Below are 16,324 nucleotides of genomic sequence, written 5' to 3' on the forward strand. Positions count from 1 at the left end.
AGATCAAAGTCCCTACTTTGCTTGGTTGTGAGAGTGTCACATGGCCTATCACAAGTATTACTGCCCACGCACACAGCAGAGCTCGGGAAGCAGCATTCATAACAACCTCTTCATCTTCACAGTAATGCTGATTCTTATAATGGGTCTCCTATCCTATTTGGGAGCACATGGACTACTGTCTGCAATGTAGCCCTTTCATGTATGAGAAACTCTACCACCTTCTGGTCTTCCCTTCTGCGTGGCTGTGGGTCCCCTTACCTCAGGCGCGCCTGCAATTTTGAGCTGCAGCATTCCTTTCCTGTCCTTGTCTTCGCTGCTTGAATACTGAATGGTCTGCACTTGGTTGAAGTCGGCCAGATGTGTGGGCTTTGGAAAGGAGAGACAAGATGCTCAGAGCACAGGTGGAAGTCTTGCTGCGCTGGCTCTGTTAACTGTTCTTTGAGATGCTTGAGGTCCCGACCCCAAAAATTCTCTTGAAGGCACCCTCCCCAAACTGGAGGGTCTCCACACAGCGCACAAAGGAGCAGTTGTGCAACCGTCTCCGGGGGTAGGCAAAGCACAATTTCTCCAGAGAGGGGGAAGAAGAAGGGAAGCAGAAAGAACCCTTACTGTGACCCACTTGCCAGCCAGGTCTGCAACTCATGGTTGTAGTGGACACACTGTTCCCGTTCTCACAGACCCTGCACTGTGCTTGACTAAATTCTCAAGTGGACTGAAGCTTCACACTACGATGGAGCTAGGGAGGCAGGAGGTATGCACAGGCCCCATCCTGCACAGACTGAACTCTGGACCTGCCTGGAGAGGCTACGGTCATTTTTTCCATTAGATTAAATGCCACTTTTTCTTCTTAGAAAAAAAAAATACATGTGTCTTCCATCTTCCTGGGTTTTACCACCACAAATCATTCTGCATGTGCTGATTCCCACCCACTTCTTCCAAAACAATGAGTTTACTTAAAGCCACTTTTTTTTTTGTTGGGGGGAGAGAGTACTGGGATTTGAACTCAGGGCTTTGCACTTGCTAGGCAGGTGCTCTACCATTACCCCTTGAACCACACTGCCAGCCTAAAGCCCTTTCTTAGCATTGTACAAGGTATTAGCATGTCCACGTCCCACAGAAGACAGAAGATGCCACTGGGCCTGTCTGGGCTCAGAACCAGTGTCCTTCCCAGCAAAGCGCCTTCCTTGTTTTCAGGCGCCATCTACCTTCCCCAGACCACAGGTAGTTTCTAGGTCCTAGGCTTCTCTGCAGCATGGATGCTCTGCACATTCAACTCTCCTGACCTCCAGGCAGGCCATCTTTCGCACTTGAGGTGTCCGCTTACTATACTGGTCCCTTTTCACTGTTCCTCTGCCCGGCTTCTCCATTCCCCTCCAGCTGCCCCATACCATCTAGTCTGACAGAGTTAGGTGACCTCTCTAGCCTTGACATCTCCCTGGAACTTGGACTCACACACCCAACAACCTACAAGACAGCTCTAAACAAAAAAATTACAAACTTAACACAGTCGAGCCATGTTCTGCCTCCAGGATTCCCCACTTGGTAAAAAACATCATATTTAACCAGATTGCTGACCGTGTAGTCACGATTCCTCTCTTTCACATGCACATCTACGCAGCTCTCAACAAGTCCTCACACCCTCAGTGCAAAGATGCCCAGGATGCACTCACTTCACCAACACAGGTGTCGCTCTCACCCAGTGCCACGCATACATCATGTTGAGAAAACTGCAATGCTTTCCATCTGGTTTCTTATCACCTGTGCTTGACCCTTATAATTCACCACCCTACCTACAGGCAGGAAGATTTTTTTTTTTCGTTTTTTTTTTTGTGGTGCTAGGGCTTGAATTCAGGGCCCATACCTTGAGCCACTCCACCAGCCCCCACACACCACTTTTTCTTTTGTGAAGGTTTTTTCAAGATAGAGTCTTTTGAACTATTTGCCCAGGCTGGCTTCAAACCGCAATCTTCCTGATCTCTGCCTCCTGAGTAGCTGGGATTACAGGCGTGAGCCACTGGAGCCCAGCTATGGAGATACTTTAAATGTACACGAGAGCCGGGCACAGTGGTTCAAGCCTGTAATCCTAGCTAGTTGGGAGGTGGAGATCAAGAGGATTATGGTTCGAGGTCAGCCTAGTCAAAAACAAAAGTTCATGAGACCTTATTTCAACAAGTGGCTGGGCTTGGTGGTGTGTACCTGTCATCTCAGCTACCTGGAAGATAGTGGTCCAGGCTGGCCCAAAAATAAACAACCCCTGCAAAAAACCCAAAACAGTCAGATCATATTATTTCTCTGCTTTATTCCTCTTGAGCCACACTCCTGGCAATTTTTGCTTTTAAGCTATTTTACAGGTAGGCTCTCAAACTTCTGTCAGCTTCAGACCTCAATTCTCCTACCTATGGCCTCCTGCGAGTAGCTGAGATTACAAGCACATACCACCACACTCAGTTTATTGACTGAGATGGTATCTTGCTAACTTTTTGTCCAGGAGGTCTTGTAATGTGTACCTCCCAATCTCTGCCTCGCCAGTAGCTACGATTACAGTGGCAAGTTACCAAGTCCAGCCAGTTTCCCTACATTAAAAGCTACAAAGCAAGCACAATATCTTATGTGTTTTGTGTGGCGAGACATCCTCTCCCTGTCTCTCTGACCTCATTCCCTACTGTGATCTTTCCCCGAGATGTGCTCTAGTCTTGCTGGGCAAAATCATCACAGTGGGTGACCAACTACTAGAAGAGCAAAGAATGAAAGATGGCTAGAGTGGCTAAAGGTCACTATGTGTGAAGTTCCCTCACAATGCGTGAGGAGCTGTCCTAAATGTCTTTCCCATCCCTTGGTAAGTAGATGTTAGTGAGAGATATGACCCTAGAATTTAAAACATTTAAAACAAAGCATGGTCGGTACTTATTTTCCAGGAATGCAATTTATGTGTAACTGAAGGGTGTGATGGTGAATGCCTGTAATTTCCAAAACTCAGGAGGCTGGGGCAGGAGGATTGCAAATCTTAGGCCAACTTGGCTCAACAACAAAAAAAAAAAAAAAGAAAGAAAGTGGGGGTGGGGGTGGGGGTGCCTGTGGATGTAGCTCAGTGGCAGAGTGCTTGTCTAGCATGTCCAAGGCCATGAGTTCAAACCCCATCACCAAAGAACATGTTTCCAGTTTAGGAAGCATTCAAATTCAAAGTGAAGCATAGTTTACTATGACACACTGTGCTATCTGTGGCATTCCATGGCACATGACATCATGGAGGGCAAGGCTAGCTGTGATATTCTAGCCACTGACAGCTCAAATTTGTAGCAACTGCATGTGCATGTGTAGCAGAACCCTGAGACTCCTAACAGGTGCACAGCCAAGCACTGTTAAGTTAGTGGCAGTTCCAGGTAAGAGGAAAAGAGGAGGAGCTCAGCTCCTGCTACTGCTACCTCTCTCTTTTTTTTTCCCTGAGGATCAAACTCAGGGTCTTGCACAAGTGCTCTACCACTGAAATACATTCCCAGTCCATCAAATTTTAAAAACATTTCCAAAGTACAATAAGAAGTTTTGGTTATAGAAATTACAGCTGAACTTATCTTTTTACTCTTTTTTTTTAACCTGTTGTTTTGCTTGTCTCTGATACTCCCCAAGGTTAGTCACACAACTTCTCTTCCCTATCACTTTCTTATACTTCTTGTATGGAAAGACTCTGGTTATCTTCTCTGAAATTAAGTAATTTTTAAAGAAGTGCACCTGACGATAATGCCTTCCAATGTATTTTGATGAACATTAGCGTTTGAAAGGTTTTTTGAAATTATATGTAATTTGAATTTTAGGACAGCAAAAGGATATTAACAAATATCTCATATAAAAAGGACAGACTTCAGAAGGGTTGACTATCCACTCTAAATCAGACCCTCAGACACTGTCTCACACATCACCCTACTATAGCCTTTTATCACAGATCAGTTTTGTTGCTTATTTCCTTTCATCCATTCTACATACACCAGAAGGAAGGCCCCACGAAGGTGGGAATACCATGCTCATCTTGTCCACCACAATGTCAAAGGAAGCAGGACCACACCTGGCATGAGACTGAGTGAACTTTGAGAACTTATTAGGTGCAAGGCTCTGTGCCAAGTATTAGGGATACAGTGGTGAGCATGGATTATACATTAAGTAAATAACTGTGCAAGTAAACACTAAATTACCATTACAATAAGGATTATGACAAAGTAATAGATGGGGTCATGTTAAAATCTCTAACAAAAACAGGACCTTAGGAAATGCTTCACTAAGGAAAGAGATTAAGACTTGGGCATCATAGTCAGGGTCACAGAGATCATCTTAAGATGTGAATACCAGATGAGCCCTTGCGTAGCGCCAAGCTGCTGCACAAAGCACACTTGCAAATTGATGGGGTGACACATAAGGCAAGGCACAGGAGAAGAGAGCTCAGGGCCGCACCGCCCAGTGCGGGGTAGGAACCATTCTTGGCTCTTAAGCACCGGCTGGTGGTCTGTGGCTCATCCAATCTGAAGCGCGGAGAAATGTAAAATGCCATCCAGATTTCAAAGACTTGGAATGATACACAGCTCAGTCATTTTTATATTGATTATATAGTGAAATGATATTTTGGATGTATTGGATTAAGTGGTATTAAAACTAATTTTACCTGTCTACTTTTTAAAATGAAATAACTAAAAATTTTAAATGACCTGTGAAGCTTGTATTAGCCATGATGCTACTGGACAGTGCCAGAGAAGGCAAGTAAAGTAAAAAAGGACTCAGAAGCACCAAGCCGGCCTGGACCTATGTGGGTCACTGTGGAAAGTGACTGGCGGTTGTAGGCAAGGAAAGTCTGGGTGGAGTAAGTTGAAGGAGAATGGGAAGAACTGTAGGCAGTGCAATTAAACAGTCTGTCAAGAAAAATCTGCAATACTGCAAAGAGTTAAAGCAGGAAGTATGTGGAGAGGGAGAGAAAAAGGGGAATGGGAGTGAGAAAGGGCATTTTTAGGATGAAATTATCTATTTTTCTATGCTGAAAGGAATGGCTCAATGCATTGGAAATGTTGGTTGATGCAAATCAGAAGGAGAAAATGAAAGAATGACGGGATCAGCAAGCTGGACAAGAGCCACTGCACGTGCTGAGGGTTGGTCTTAGCCACAAGGCAGGGCACAAGGAGACAAGGAGCATGATGTGCCAGCAGAGAGGCAAGCAGAAGGACATCTGCTGTGGGCTGAGAGATTCTGCAGGACTGCTCCTGCCTTACCTTCTACTCTACACAGCTGGAAATAGTTCTTACTTCACACACACAGAGATGCTCAGAGCCAAGTAGAAAACACACACATTTCTCATGGAATGCTTACAAAAATCAATTATTTGCTTGGCCATTCCAGACTTTAACACATTTCAAATAGTTAACATATTTTTAAATTACATTATCTGCCCATAAATCAATATGAAATTGGTTTGAAATAAATGTTAACAGCAAAACAACAAAAACCCCACAAAGCAACTTAAAAATTGAGTAGCATTCACCTAAATAACACTACAATGAAGGACAACTGAAATATCAAACTATATAGAAACGGATTAAGGAGAATGCCACACACCTGAATCAGGAAGAGAAATGAGAAGATGTACAAAAAGAAAATGCCTCCAAATTAAACAAGAATGAACTTTGAAGACGTACTTAAAAGGAAGAGCATTATAAAAGGACAAGAATAACAGACACTACAGAAAAGGAGATAATAAAGAAAATAGTGAAAATGAATATAAATGCAGAAATATGTCTCTTAGCTTGTCCTTCAAAAGACAACTAGAACAGCAGACACTCTGAGTCTGGAAAAAGAGCCAACCCAAATAGACACAAATTTACTAGAAAAACATTACAAGAAATATGAAATGTGACTCTACAGTAGCAATTTGAAGGTGTAAAGAAGGAAAAAACATGTTAACAAAATATGACTTATCAAAACTAATACAAGTAGTTGAGAAACTGAATATATTTATCTCTACTGAAGAGAGTAAAATGCAGCATTGTTGCATATATCAGTTCTACGTAACTTTTAAAGAACACACAATTCCATTCAAATAAAATATGAAAGGCCATTAAAAGTTATGAAAAGTTCAATCCTCAGCATCATGGGGGTTAAAAAGTCAAGAAAAGACTCTAATTCACCTGATTAACTACTTAATACCATATCCTTATGACGTTAAATAAAAGTCTAATCTCACAAATAGTTGCAAAATTTAGACAAATTAACAAATACATGGAGAGGGTGGGGAAGGGGGGAGGGGAGCAGGGTGGAGAAATGACCCAAACAATGTATGCACATGTGAATAAAATAATAATAATAATAATAATAATGATAATTTAAAAACCTTGAAATGGTGATAGTAAATATAGTCATGATCATGCCAAAAAAAAAATATACACATATAGCAAATTAGAATTTCCTGAGAATAATATAGTACAACAAGGAGTTATTTTGTGTCTCATTATTAGGATATAAGCTAACACAATGTATTATAGTAAGAAATGGAAGGGGGAAAACCAGGATCCTATCTGTCAGGAGAGACGGATGGCAAGTTCTTGGTCTTACCCAAAAAAGAATTCCACAGTGGACACACAGGAGTCATTAACAGAGCACATTTTTTTTATTATTATTCATATGTGCATACAATGCTTGGGTCATTTCTCCCCCCTGCTCCCACCCCCCTCCCTTACCACCCACTCCCCTCTCCCCCACCCCCTCGATACCCGGCAGAAACTATTTTGCCCTTATTTCTAATTTTGTTGTAGAGAGAGTATAAGCAATAATAGGAAGGAACAAGGGGTTTTGCTGGTTGAGATAAGGATAGCTATACAGGGAGTTGACTCACATTACTTTCCTGCAGAGCACATGTATTAAAGCAGGAGTGATCATGAAGTGCTGTCTCCACCACAGGAAACTGAGGGCAGGCAGCAGGACCAAGCAGTCTTCGGCACTCTTATGGATAGGGTTTAATGACTGTGCCAAGGTACAGACATAACTGTGGCATTTCCAAGAACCCCTGTAGCCAAGATGGGGATTTGAGGGGAGGTACATGTATGAAACCACAACTACAATGAGATACAGATGAGGCCTTTGACTAACCTCTTGAGTTGGGAGGGTCTTTGCTAGGGTCATTGCTGGGGACTCCTGACAACTCTACCAAGAAGTAGCCTCAATCGTATTCAACGGATCCAAGCCATTGGTATAGTGGGATGTTTGGTGAAATGTACCCAGATACTGTGCTGCACCTGTTTTCGCTTTCTACCTGCCCACCCCATGTCATCTACATAGGCTGAAAGTTCCTTCATTAGATTTAGGATGTGTTTGTAGTAAGGATCTCAGTAAAAGATCAAACAGAGTAATTTTAAAGCAGTAAAAACACTAGTGAAGTTCACCAACAAAGCTGAGTGGCAGTGGCTCCTGCCTGTAACCCCAGCTGTTTGGAAGGCAGAGATCAGGAGGACCAAGGCTCAAAGCCAGCCCGGCCTCCACCACTGAGAGTCATACCTGCAAACCTAACAAAACGCTTTTAATTGAAAAATTAAAAACCAAAATGAAATAGGGATATCCTCTACCACCTCATTATGAAATGTGATCTTTAAGGTTCTTGTGGACACAGGAAAAATGTGTATAGGTGGGGAGGAAGAATTAAAACAATTCTTTGGCTTTTTTGTTGTTGCTTGTTTTTTGCTGGTTACGTGATTATAAACCTTGGAAATCTAATATCCTAATAAAAAAGATCTATTAATGAATATAAGGTTGTTGAAAAAGACATACACGTATTTTAAACTGGAAATTCCCCCTTCCCCCGAAAAAAATTTATTCACAATAAGCTGCAAAACTGTAAACAACTTTTTGGTTTTGAAGAACTAAGTGACCAAGAACTGAAAGAAGAATGATATACGAATAACATACTGCTACGATGCACCAACTATACTAATTACACCAGTACAGTGCTGATGCAGAAAGACTGGGATCAGAGCACCAGAGAGAGAACCAGGAGCAGACAAGCAAAGTGATGTTGCAAGTAGTTAGCTGACAGAACTAGCCACCTACCTGCAATATGGGCAATATAACTCTAACAGCTAATATTTTCTAAATGCTTACTTTGCAACAGGCCATGATCTAAACACTTCAGTTTCTTAGTGTACTTAATTCTCTTGCAAGAGAATTGTATTTCCCCTGTAAGAAAACATAAGTAACGACAGACTGAATACAAGGACAGTGACTCAAAAAGTGCTAAGTACTACATAATGGCTAGCGCTAGGGTTTACTAAAGAGGCTACACCTCCTGACATGCTCACTAGCAGAACAGTCTCACCAACACTTGGTACTTTGTCTTTTCCTTTTTTGCCATGCTAGGAGGTGATATCATTATCACTCACACTGCATTTTTCTGAAGATACTTTTGCATTTATTTATTGATCCCCTAGCTATCATCTACTGAACTAATTCTTTGTAATCATTCTTTACCATAAGCTTTTGTCATATATATTTATTGCAAACACCTGGCTTACTTTCCCTCCATCTTTTGATGAAAGAAATTCTTGATCTCAGTGTAGTCCAATTTATCAAATTTCCATGTAGAGTTAGCATTTTTTATGTCTCACTTGAAGAATATCTGCCCATGCCAAAGTTACAAAGACATTCTCTTTTACTTTCCTATAAACGTTTATCATTTTTACCTCTCAGGTGAAGATCTATACTCTATCTGGAATTGATTCTTGTCATAGTGGAAAGAGGGGTCAAAATCCATTTTGTTTTCCTTTGTGAATACTCAGCTGACCCAGCATGCTTATTGAAAAGCAAGTCAATGATGGCAGAAGCCAGGAGAGTCACCTGTGGGGTGCATTAGTAGTGACTAGAGTGGGGCAGGAGGGAACTCAGGGGCTTCAAGACTGGTCTGTTTGAAACCAACAGCCAATATGAGATTTGGAGATAAGACAATTTTAACAAACATGAAGAAAACACTGACTTGCTGGATGCATAAAGAGACAACTGAAGAGAAAAGACAACAGTGCTGGTATAAGCAGGACTATATGCTTATATTTACTAGATGCTGCTGCACGGCAAATTGCCAGAGTAAAAAGAAGCACTTCTTAGATGAAGAATTAAAGAGCTATGAAAAGTACTGATGTCAATGAGTGGAAAACAGGACTCTCCAGCAACAGTGAGAAGATTCACAACCTTTCTGAGATGGAACCTGGCAGCTTCTTTTAAAGTTAAAATGATCTGATTTGGTTCTCCAGTTCTATCCCTATGAATCTCTTTCATCAGAAGAAAACAGCAGTGCATGAAAACTTATGTGAAAGAATCCTTACTTTGTCATTGTCTTGGAGTAGAAATATGAAAGTTTAGTGAGTGACCCCACTTGGTGAGAAAATGGGCAGTGTGGAATGGACTGGATGAGGCCTCTACCCTCCAGGCACATAGAAAGATATGCAAATGAAGTGCTCAGTGAGACCTACTTCATCAAATAACAGACAAGAGTACGGAGAAAAGCACAGAACAGTTGCTGGGTCATTAACATGTAAGTATCAGGGAGCAGGGATGGGTGAAGGAAAAAAAAACTGTGGGACAGGAGCCAAGCAAAGTGGGAACAGACACCAAGGTGTGCACATGGAAGAGCAGTGTGACCTGATAATGTTTGGTCGCATTTATGCAAAATTAATTGTATGGATAAAGGTATAAAAGCTTACATCACAAAACTAAAGAAGCGGAAAAGCATTTCTGCTCGGGTAGGCCTACAGGAGCCTGCCTTCTCAGCATGCCAACCCTTGCACAGCTCTGCTGTTCATCCCAGTACCTCTCATTATCACGTGGCACAGTGCATTCCACACCTCCTGTGCATGCCTGCCTGTGTGATACCTCACAGGAGGGGCTGCTGTCTTCCTTACTCCTTGCTATACTGCACACCTCCAGACAGGGCCTGGCACAAGCAGGTGTGCAGCAATACTTATTGCAAGCAGGAGACAGGAGCACAAGGGAAAAAGCCTATATTCCCAAGAAAGAACAGGCTGAAGGGGACAAGCGTGGACTTCCCTCTAATGGGCATTTTCCTCAGTAAAGGACAATAGGGATTTATAAATGGAGGGAAAAAGTTTTTCTAAAAAAATACTCTGAAGAGTCTATCTTAAAGGATAAGAAATCAGTTTAAATATACTCAAATTACATACAGAACATAGTAAAAACTACACTTAAGGCTGGGTATGTAGCTTAGTGGCAGAGCACTTGCCTGGCATGTGTCAGGCCTTGGGTTCAAGCCCCAACACTGTAAAAAGTAAAATAATAAAGGTAAATAATAAGTAATAAAATAAATAAGTAAATCCTCTCCAGATAAACAGTACTATCCAGGTCTCACTAACACACAAACACACTCTGTATGATTCATTTCCTTCCAAGACTAAAGAATTCCAAAGACTCTCAACTGAGGTCTCCAAGCACCAGGCACTGAGAAGGTTTAACTGCAGAATCATGTCTTAATCTGACTCCTCTTCGCCTACTGTCAAATTCGAGAGCCATCACAAGAGCAGACTTACATTGCAGCCCTTGTCTGTCAGGTAGCTGATCCCTTCTTCTGGGCCGATTGCCAGCTCCACTGATATAATCCAGCTTGACTTTGGAAGATCAAACATGTGAGGACAGAGGTACCGGAAAGAAAAAGAAAGATTTTAGAATAAAAGCCATGGATATATTAAAAGACCAAGGTGCATAGGGGAGGGGGTGGTAAAATAAGATATTTCTAACTTCATTGACCTACAATCCACTGAACACAGAGATACACTTTGGTCATTCCAACATGTTGGAAGATTATCTGAATAGGCAAACTAGCCCTTGAATCCAGAACAGCTACACAATGAAGACATTACTTATGAACACAGGCACGAAGTTTAAAAAGGTGGCTTTATTCTTATATTAATAAATTTTCTTTTTTACATTTTTCCCATTTTAGAATGACAATATTCTCATTTGTTTAAAAATGTGACACATTAGTTTTCCTTCAGTCAGAAATGTAGATACATACAGACTAAGAAAAAGCAGAGAACTCAAAGTAGTCTCCATGCTCATGATCCTATACTTACCCCAAGGGCACACTTGAAGCACTCTTTGTCAAACCGGTACACTGGAGAGAGGATCTCAAAGAACTTTAGGATACTTTCTTCTCTATTAAGGTTGGCAAACTGTCTAAATGTTTGTTGGATCAGTTTTCTTAGTGTTTTGGCCTACATGATAAAATTACAAAAAAAATGTTTTTAGAGTTGGCAAAAAAAAAAGACAACAGCAATAATGACAAGATTTATTTCCTACCCATTTAATACTACCTACACATTACTACAAAATCGTACTTGCCAAGTAACTAACAGAGCATTAGTTATTATAATTGCGGTAAAATATACATGGTAAAATTTGCCATCTTAACCATTTTTAAGTGTACAGTTCAGTAGTATAGAGTTTATTTTCTGAAGGCAACAATTTGCATTTAGAATACATGGCACAAAGTCATGCGTTAAACATGTGCCATGGATGCACTTGGACCAGAAGGGGCAAGGGCAAAGGCACCTAAGTGCTTATACTTGGCACTGCTGAGGGGGAACTGATATGCCTTTCTGAAGACAGCGTAATATACTAAAGAACTGAGCAGATACTTTGTCCCACAGAAACTCAGTGCAACTAGAGAAAGAGTTTTTTGACCTGCAGCCATAGCTACAGAAAGCGCTGAAGACTCTGTGGGCACAGTGCTGGGTAGCACTGATGCACACACATAAAAATGGCACCTGAAAAAACATCTGAAGATCTTCCAGGGACATGAACTCCATGTCTCCACAGTGACCTGAGCAAAACAGACACTACTTTTCATAGATTGTGAGCAAACAGACTCAGAAAGATTAGGTCAGGAGGTGAGGGGGTTGGGGAAGAGCTGGGATTCGGACCCAGACTGCATAAGTCTTTTCACAGGTTTTAAATCGGCACAAGCACCGTCTCCTCTAATGACCTCTACATTCTACGGTCTTCAACAAGGCACTTAGGTGTAAGATCCTTGTGGGTAAGAGGGCGCCTGAGTTATCTCACTTCCTCTGAGAAAGGACAGCGAGGCAAAGCTGAAACTCAACTACATGCTTATGTGTGGGGAGGAACATAATCTACAACAACTTGAACTCTGGTAACCTTAAGACCAACTGGATAAAATCTTGTAAGTGAAGTGAATGCCGCTTCGCTTTCCAACATGTAAGTGGGAAGGTGGTGGGGATTTCTTCAGTGTCAGCATGTTGTCACAGAGCATGCTGCCCCAACAGGCTGCTCCTCCAATGTTTAGAAACATCTCCATCAGCAAGCAGGAAAGAGTCCAGCAAAGGCCCTGAGTACCTAGCCACTCCTTCCTGGTAAGTGTGAAGTAACAGATCAGAAAATATGGGGTGGGGGGGGGGGAGGTCATATGAGCAAAGAGACCAGAGCACAATGACACATCACTCTTATTCTCATTAATGACACATCACTCTTATTCTCATTAATACCTAGTATGTTCATTCATGACACCGAGAAGCATTTTAGCTCAGATGAGCAATGAAATGCAGAGACTAAAGCTATGTAAACAAGCCTAATTCCCAAACAGCTGCTTGTTTATAAACTACTGGCAACAGCACCATGCACTTACCCGCTTAATGCCTTTAAAAATTCACTATCTAAACTGCATTACTTATGGTATAGTAGGACAGAAGTCAAGGAAGTATCAGACTCATTTATCTCCTTGAGCCCCTGACAGCTGTACATGTATTTCCCACACTTTTAAAATCTGACGTGCTGACAGCCTTCCCTGACCAGACCTGACACTCGCTATGTCCAGTCCAGTGCACTCCACCACGCCGAGCCCAGTCACCCTCCTCACTCTTCCTCTTGACCTCCATGGCCTTGAGAAATCTCCAGCTCAGCGTTTATGTGGCTCAACATATGCAACAATGTCAGTCCCACCCAACTGTGCTCCAAACTCAATAGTCTATATCTTGACATATCACTAATGAGCACTTCAGTGTCTGAGGCAGGAGTCTGAGGCCAGGACCTGTTCTCCTCCATCACCATCCTCCATGAGATGGACAGCTGAGTCCTTCAGATGTTCTACCTTCAAATGCAGCCACCAACTCTCTCCTCTCTGCCTCCTTTAAATTCAGCTTTCATAGAGTCTCTTTGGAACAGTGTTGTGTCTCCTGATGACTAAGAAATACAAGTACGGTTGTGTGCAGTTTTCCTATAATGGAGCCTGAAGCTATCAGCCTTTGGCCAAAGTGAATCCATTTGATCCTTTTTCTATCTAGAACATGTTTGGGAAAAAAATATGTATAGTGGTGAAGAACTACACTGCTCATCTTGATCATTTAACCTACTAAAAAATTCCTGAGTAATGGCAAGTGTGTTTGAAAATAATAACGATGCAGTTAAAATGGATGGGCTGAGCTCCAAGTGTATTGTTTGTCTCATTCCACTGCATGTGGAGAAAAAAGTATAAGTTTTCTGCAGGTTGGTTGAACTGGCTCATCTTGCGTGTTCACATTTCCAAGCTAAAAACCAAGAAGTCACAATGACAGACAACAGTAAAATCAGTCCGCTCAGGCAGTGAGAAGGGAAATGATATCCAGAGTTTCTGGACGCTAATCAATACACTTGTAGAGCCAACAGGAGCATTAAGACTATTTTATAGTGCATTTCAAGCATTGTGCATTACAGCATCTGTTTTGTATTTGTCCAGATTCAGGAAGTAAGTCACCTAATCTATGTACACTTAAAATTTAATACAATTCTCAGAGTGAAAATTACTAAAAATGTAGTGCTTCTTCAAAATGAGCAGTATTAGTAGATGAACCATCAGAGAGTGCTACTGCTCAGCCACACTGAACAAGTAATTTCATATTAGTCAAACTAAGATCAGATGTTGCAAGCAATTAGCAGACTCGAGGGCTTTCAGATGAGGGAGTTGTAATGTAAGACTAAAGAGAACGTGACACAAAGCAGTAAGATGCTGAGAAAATATTATTAAGGAATAACTTACTCCCCTCCCCCTACTCAGTACACACATATTATTATTGCCTTCACTCTCCCTGACCCTCCACTGCAGATGCCAGGAACACCTTGCCCAGTGCTGTACCAAGCTGCTTGCTTTAAGAATTCCTCATGGTACTCTAGGAAACCATTTTACTTCATTTCTTGGAATCTGGACAGATTCTTTGAAAAACTGAATTACTACTGCCTAACATTGCTAGTTCTAAAACTAGATTCTACCATTACTTGTATTAACATAAATTAAAATCTGGATGCTTTGTCTTGCTATCTAATTTTAGGACTACAGTAAGGGTGCCAAGATGGTAACTTACTATCCCTGCCCATCACAGAGTGGCACACACTTGTGACAACCAAGGTGCTGGCGTCGTTAGGACACGACTCTCTGAACCTGATGCAAGCTTCACATTTCCTTAGCCTCCTACAGCAGAGACAACCCCTAGTCTCTCCCTATGGTTCATGACCTTGATGCTTTTGATGAGGAATGATCTGAATTTGTATGGTGCTCATGGATTTGGATTTGATTTACTGATGTTACAGGCATAGTGATTTGAAAGAGGTCTCTTTGGTATACTAATACTAGAGATAGAAATTTTAAATATCTTGCAAATTATTCTTGGCATATATTTGGATTTCTGTTTTTGGCATTCATCACAGCTAATTCGAGTTCTACCAACTATGATAATCTTTCAACAATTCAAATGTGAATGTTAACTACAAATAATCTTTTCCACATTTAAATACAATGAGAAAAGGCATATAAAGGAAAGTACCAATGTGTATAGATAAAGCCTGTTTATAGAAAAACAAATATTAACTGACCTAACTATGAACATTCCAGAAGAAATTAGAAACCAGATGTGAATCTGTTGTAAGTTTTACTAACAAAATTCTTGGAGAAGGCTATCTGAATAGCTAATCTGTGTTGGGAGTTGTGCATGCCCTGTGGCCTGACAACAGTGCCATATTCACAAAAGTCTGATGGCAAGCAGTTCTCCTGCAGTTGAAAGAATTTACATGCAAGGTAAAGAAACCTTGTCCTAAGCATATAAATTGTTGATTATGCTACGTAAGAGGTCAAATAAACATTACTTGGCTTATGAAGTTACAATGATTTACTTTTTATAAAAATAATAGTGGGGGCCATGTAATAGGGATGGGGGATATGGCTCAACAGTAAAGCACCTGCCTAGCAAGTACAAGGCCCCGAGTTCAAACCCCAGTAATGCCTCCTCCCAAAAGCAGGCATGTGAGAAATCAGTTCGGAGAATTTTATGAGATACTCCATGAATCTGATGAATATGTAACTAACAGTATCTAATTTTTTTTTACATCAAAATCAGCAGCAATAGGACTGCTGAAGAAGCACAACCACTCTGTTTCTTACAAAGTCTTTTTCAAATCCCCCAGGTGTCCCTATTGCCGGCAGGCCCTGACCAGTGCCATCTCATCTACCTTGTCACTCTTGTGTCTTTCTGCTTCCGGTCCTTTGGCTTCCCATGTGTCCTCCAGGTGCTATCAGATTTATATTCCAAAATCAAACAGTGATCATCTCTCTTCCCTGCTGTAAGACCTGCCAGCCTCTTACACAGAGCAATGGCCATAGTGATCATAGACTGACTACTCAACACAACCACCCACTCCAGCCTGAACTCTGCTCCACACTGCCAGGTGCACCTCATAATTACAGTACAAAGTACAGGGAGTCTGCCAGGAGGAGGGAGGCCATGTAGAGTGGATTTGGAGACTGCACAAGGCAAGGCTCTCTTTGGGAATGGCAGCAGGGGAGCCAGCATACCCAAGGCAACAAACTTCACCAACTTTCAATCTACCATCTTCTCGATGTCCTGCTTAACTACCTTCATGCCTTTTTTCACATTTTACTCTCTCTCTGGACTCTTCTCTAGTTTTATTCCTCTTTCAAGTTGCTGTTAAAGATTTTCAATCTTTCATTTAAGTAAGATGTACCAAATATCACTATGTGGCAGGTGCTACCCAAGCCCAGCGTACAGTGTGGAGGACATCCCAGACACTTTGCCCTCATGGAGCTCAGAATACAGTGGAGACAGGCAGGCAAATGCAAACAAGTAAATACATCTAATTACAAATCGAGAGAGAAAAATTAGTGCTTAAGACAGTGAGCAGGGTCCTAGGACAGAAAAAAGTGTTTTTTCCATTTCTACTGAGGGTAGTGAGGAAGACTGGAGCTGAGGTCTGAAGAATGAGGCACAGAGGGCAGGGTCAGGCTTCTACTGAGTCTCTG

At 41.6% G+C, this 16,324-nt stretch overlaps 1 protein-coding gene across 20 annotated transcripts in view; it reads right to left on the reverse strand.

Moving 5' to 3' along the window:
* Positions 1–16,324, reverse strand: part of Ptk2 (protein tyrosine kinase 2) — a 252,149-nt gene that overhangs the window by 111,453 nt on the left and 124,372 nt on the right. For 16 of the 20 annotated variants that reach the window (XM_074069293.1, XM_074069292.1, XM_074069301.1 and 13 more), the window contains 3 exons: positions 11,097–11,237; positions 10,554–10,631; positions 259–366 (listed from right to left, as the gene is read on the reverse strand). In XM_074069293.1, the coding sequence (XP_073925394.1) occupies positions 259–366; positions 10,554–10,631; positions 11,097–11,237 (327 nt within the window). The remainder of the gene's footprint in view (positions 1–258; positions 367–10,553; positions 10,632–11,096; positions 11,238–16,324) is intronic. The other 4 variants (XM_074069295.1, XM_074069290.1, XM_074069291.1 and 1 more) reach the window with 1 other exon arrangement.

The sequence above is a fragment of the Castor canadensis genome, chromosome 3 (genome assembly GCF_047511655.1).
Source record: "Castor canadensis chromosome 3, mCasCan1.hap1v2, whole genome shotgun sequence".
Lineage (NCBI taxonomy): Eukaryota > Metazoa > Chordata > Mammalia > Rodentia > Castoridae > Castor > Castor canadensis.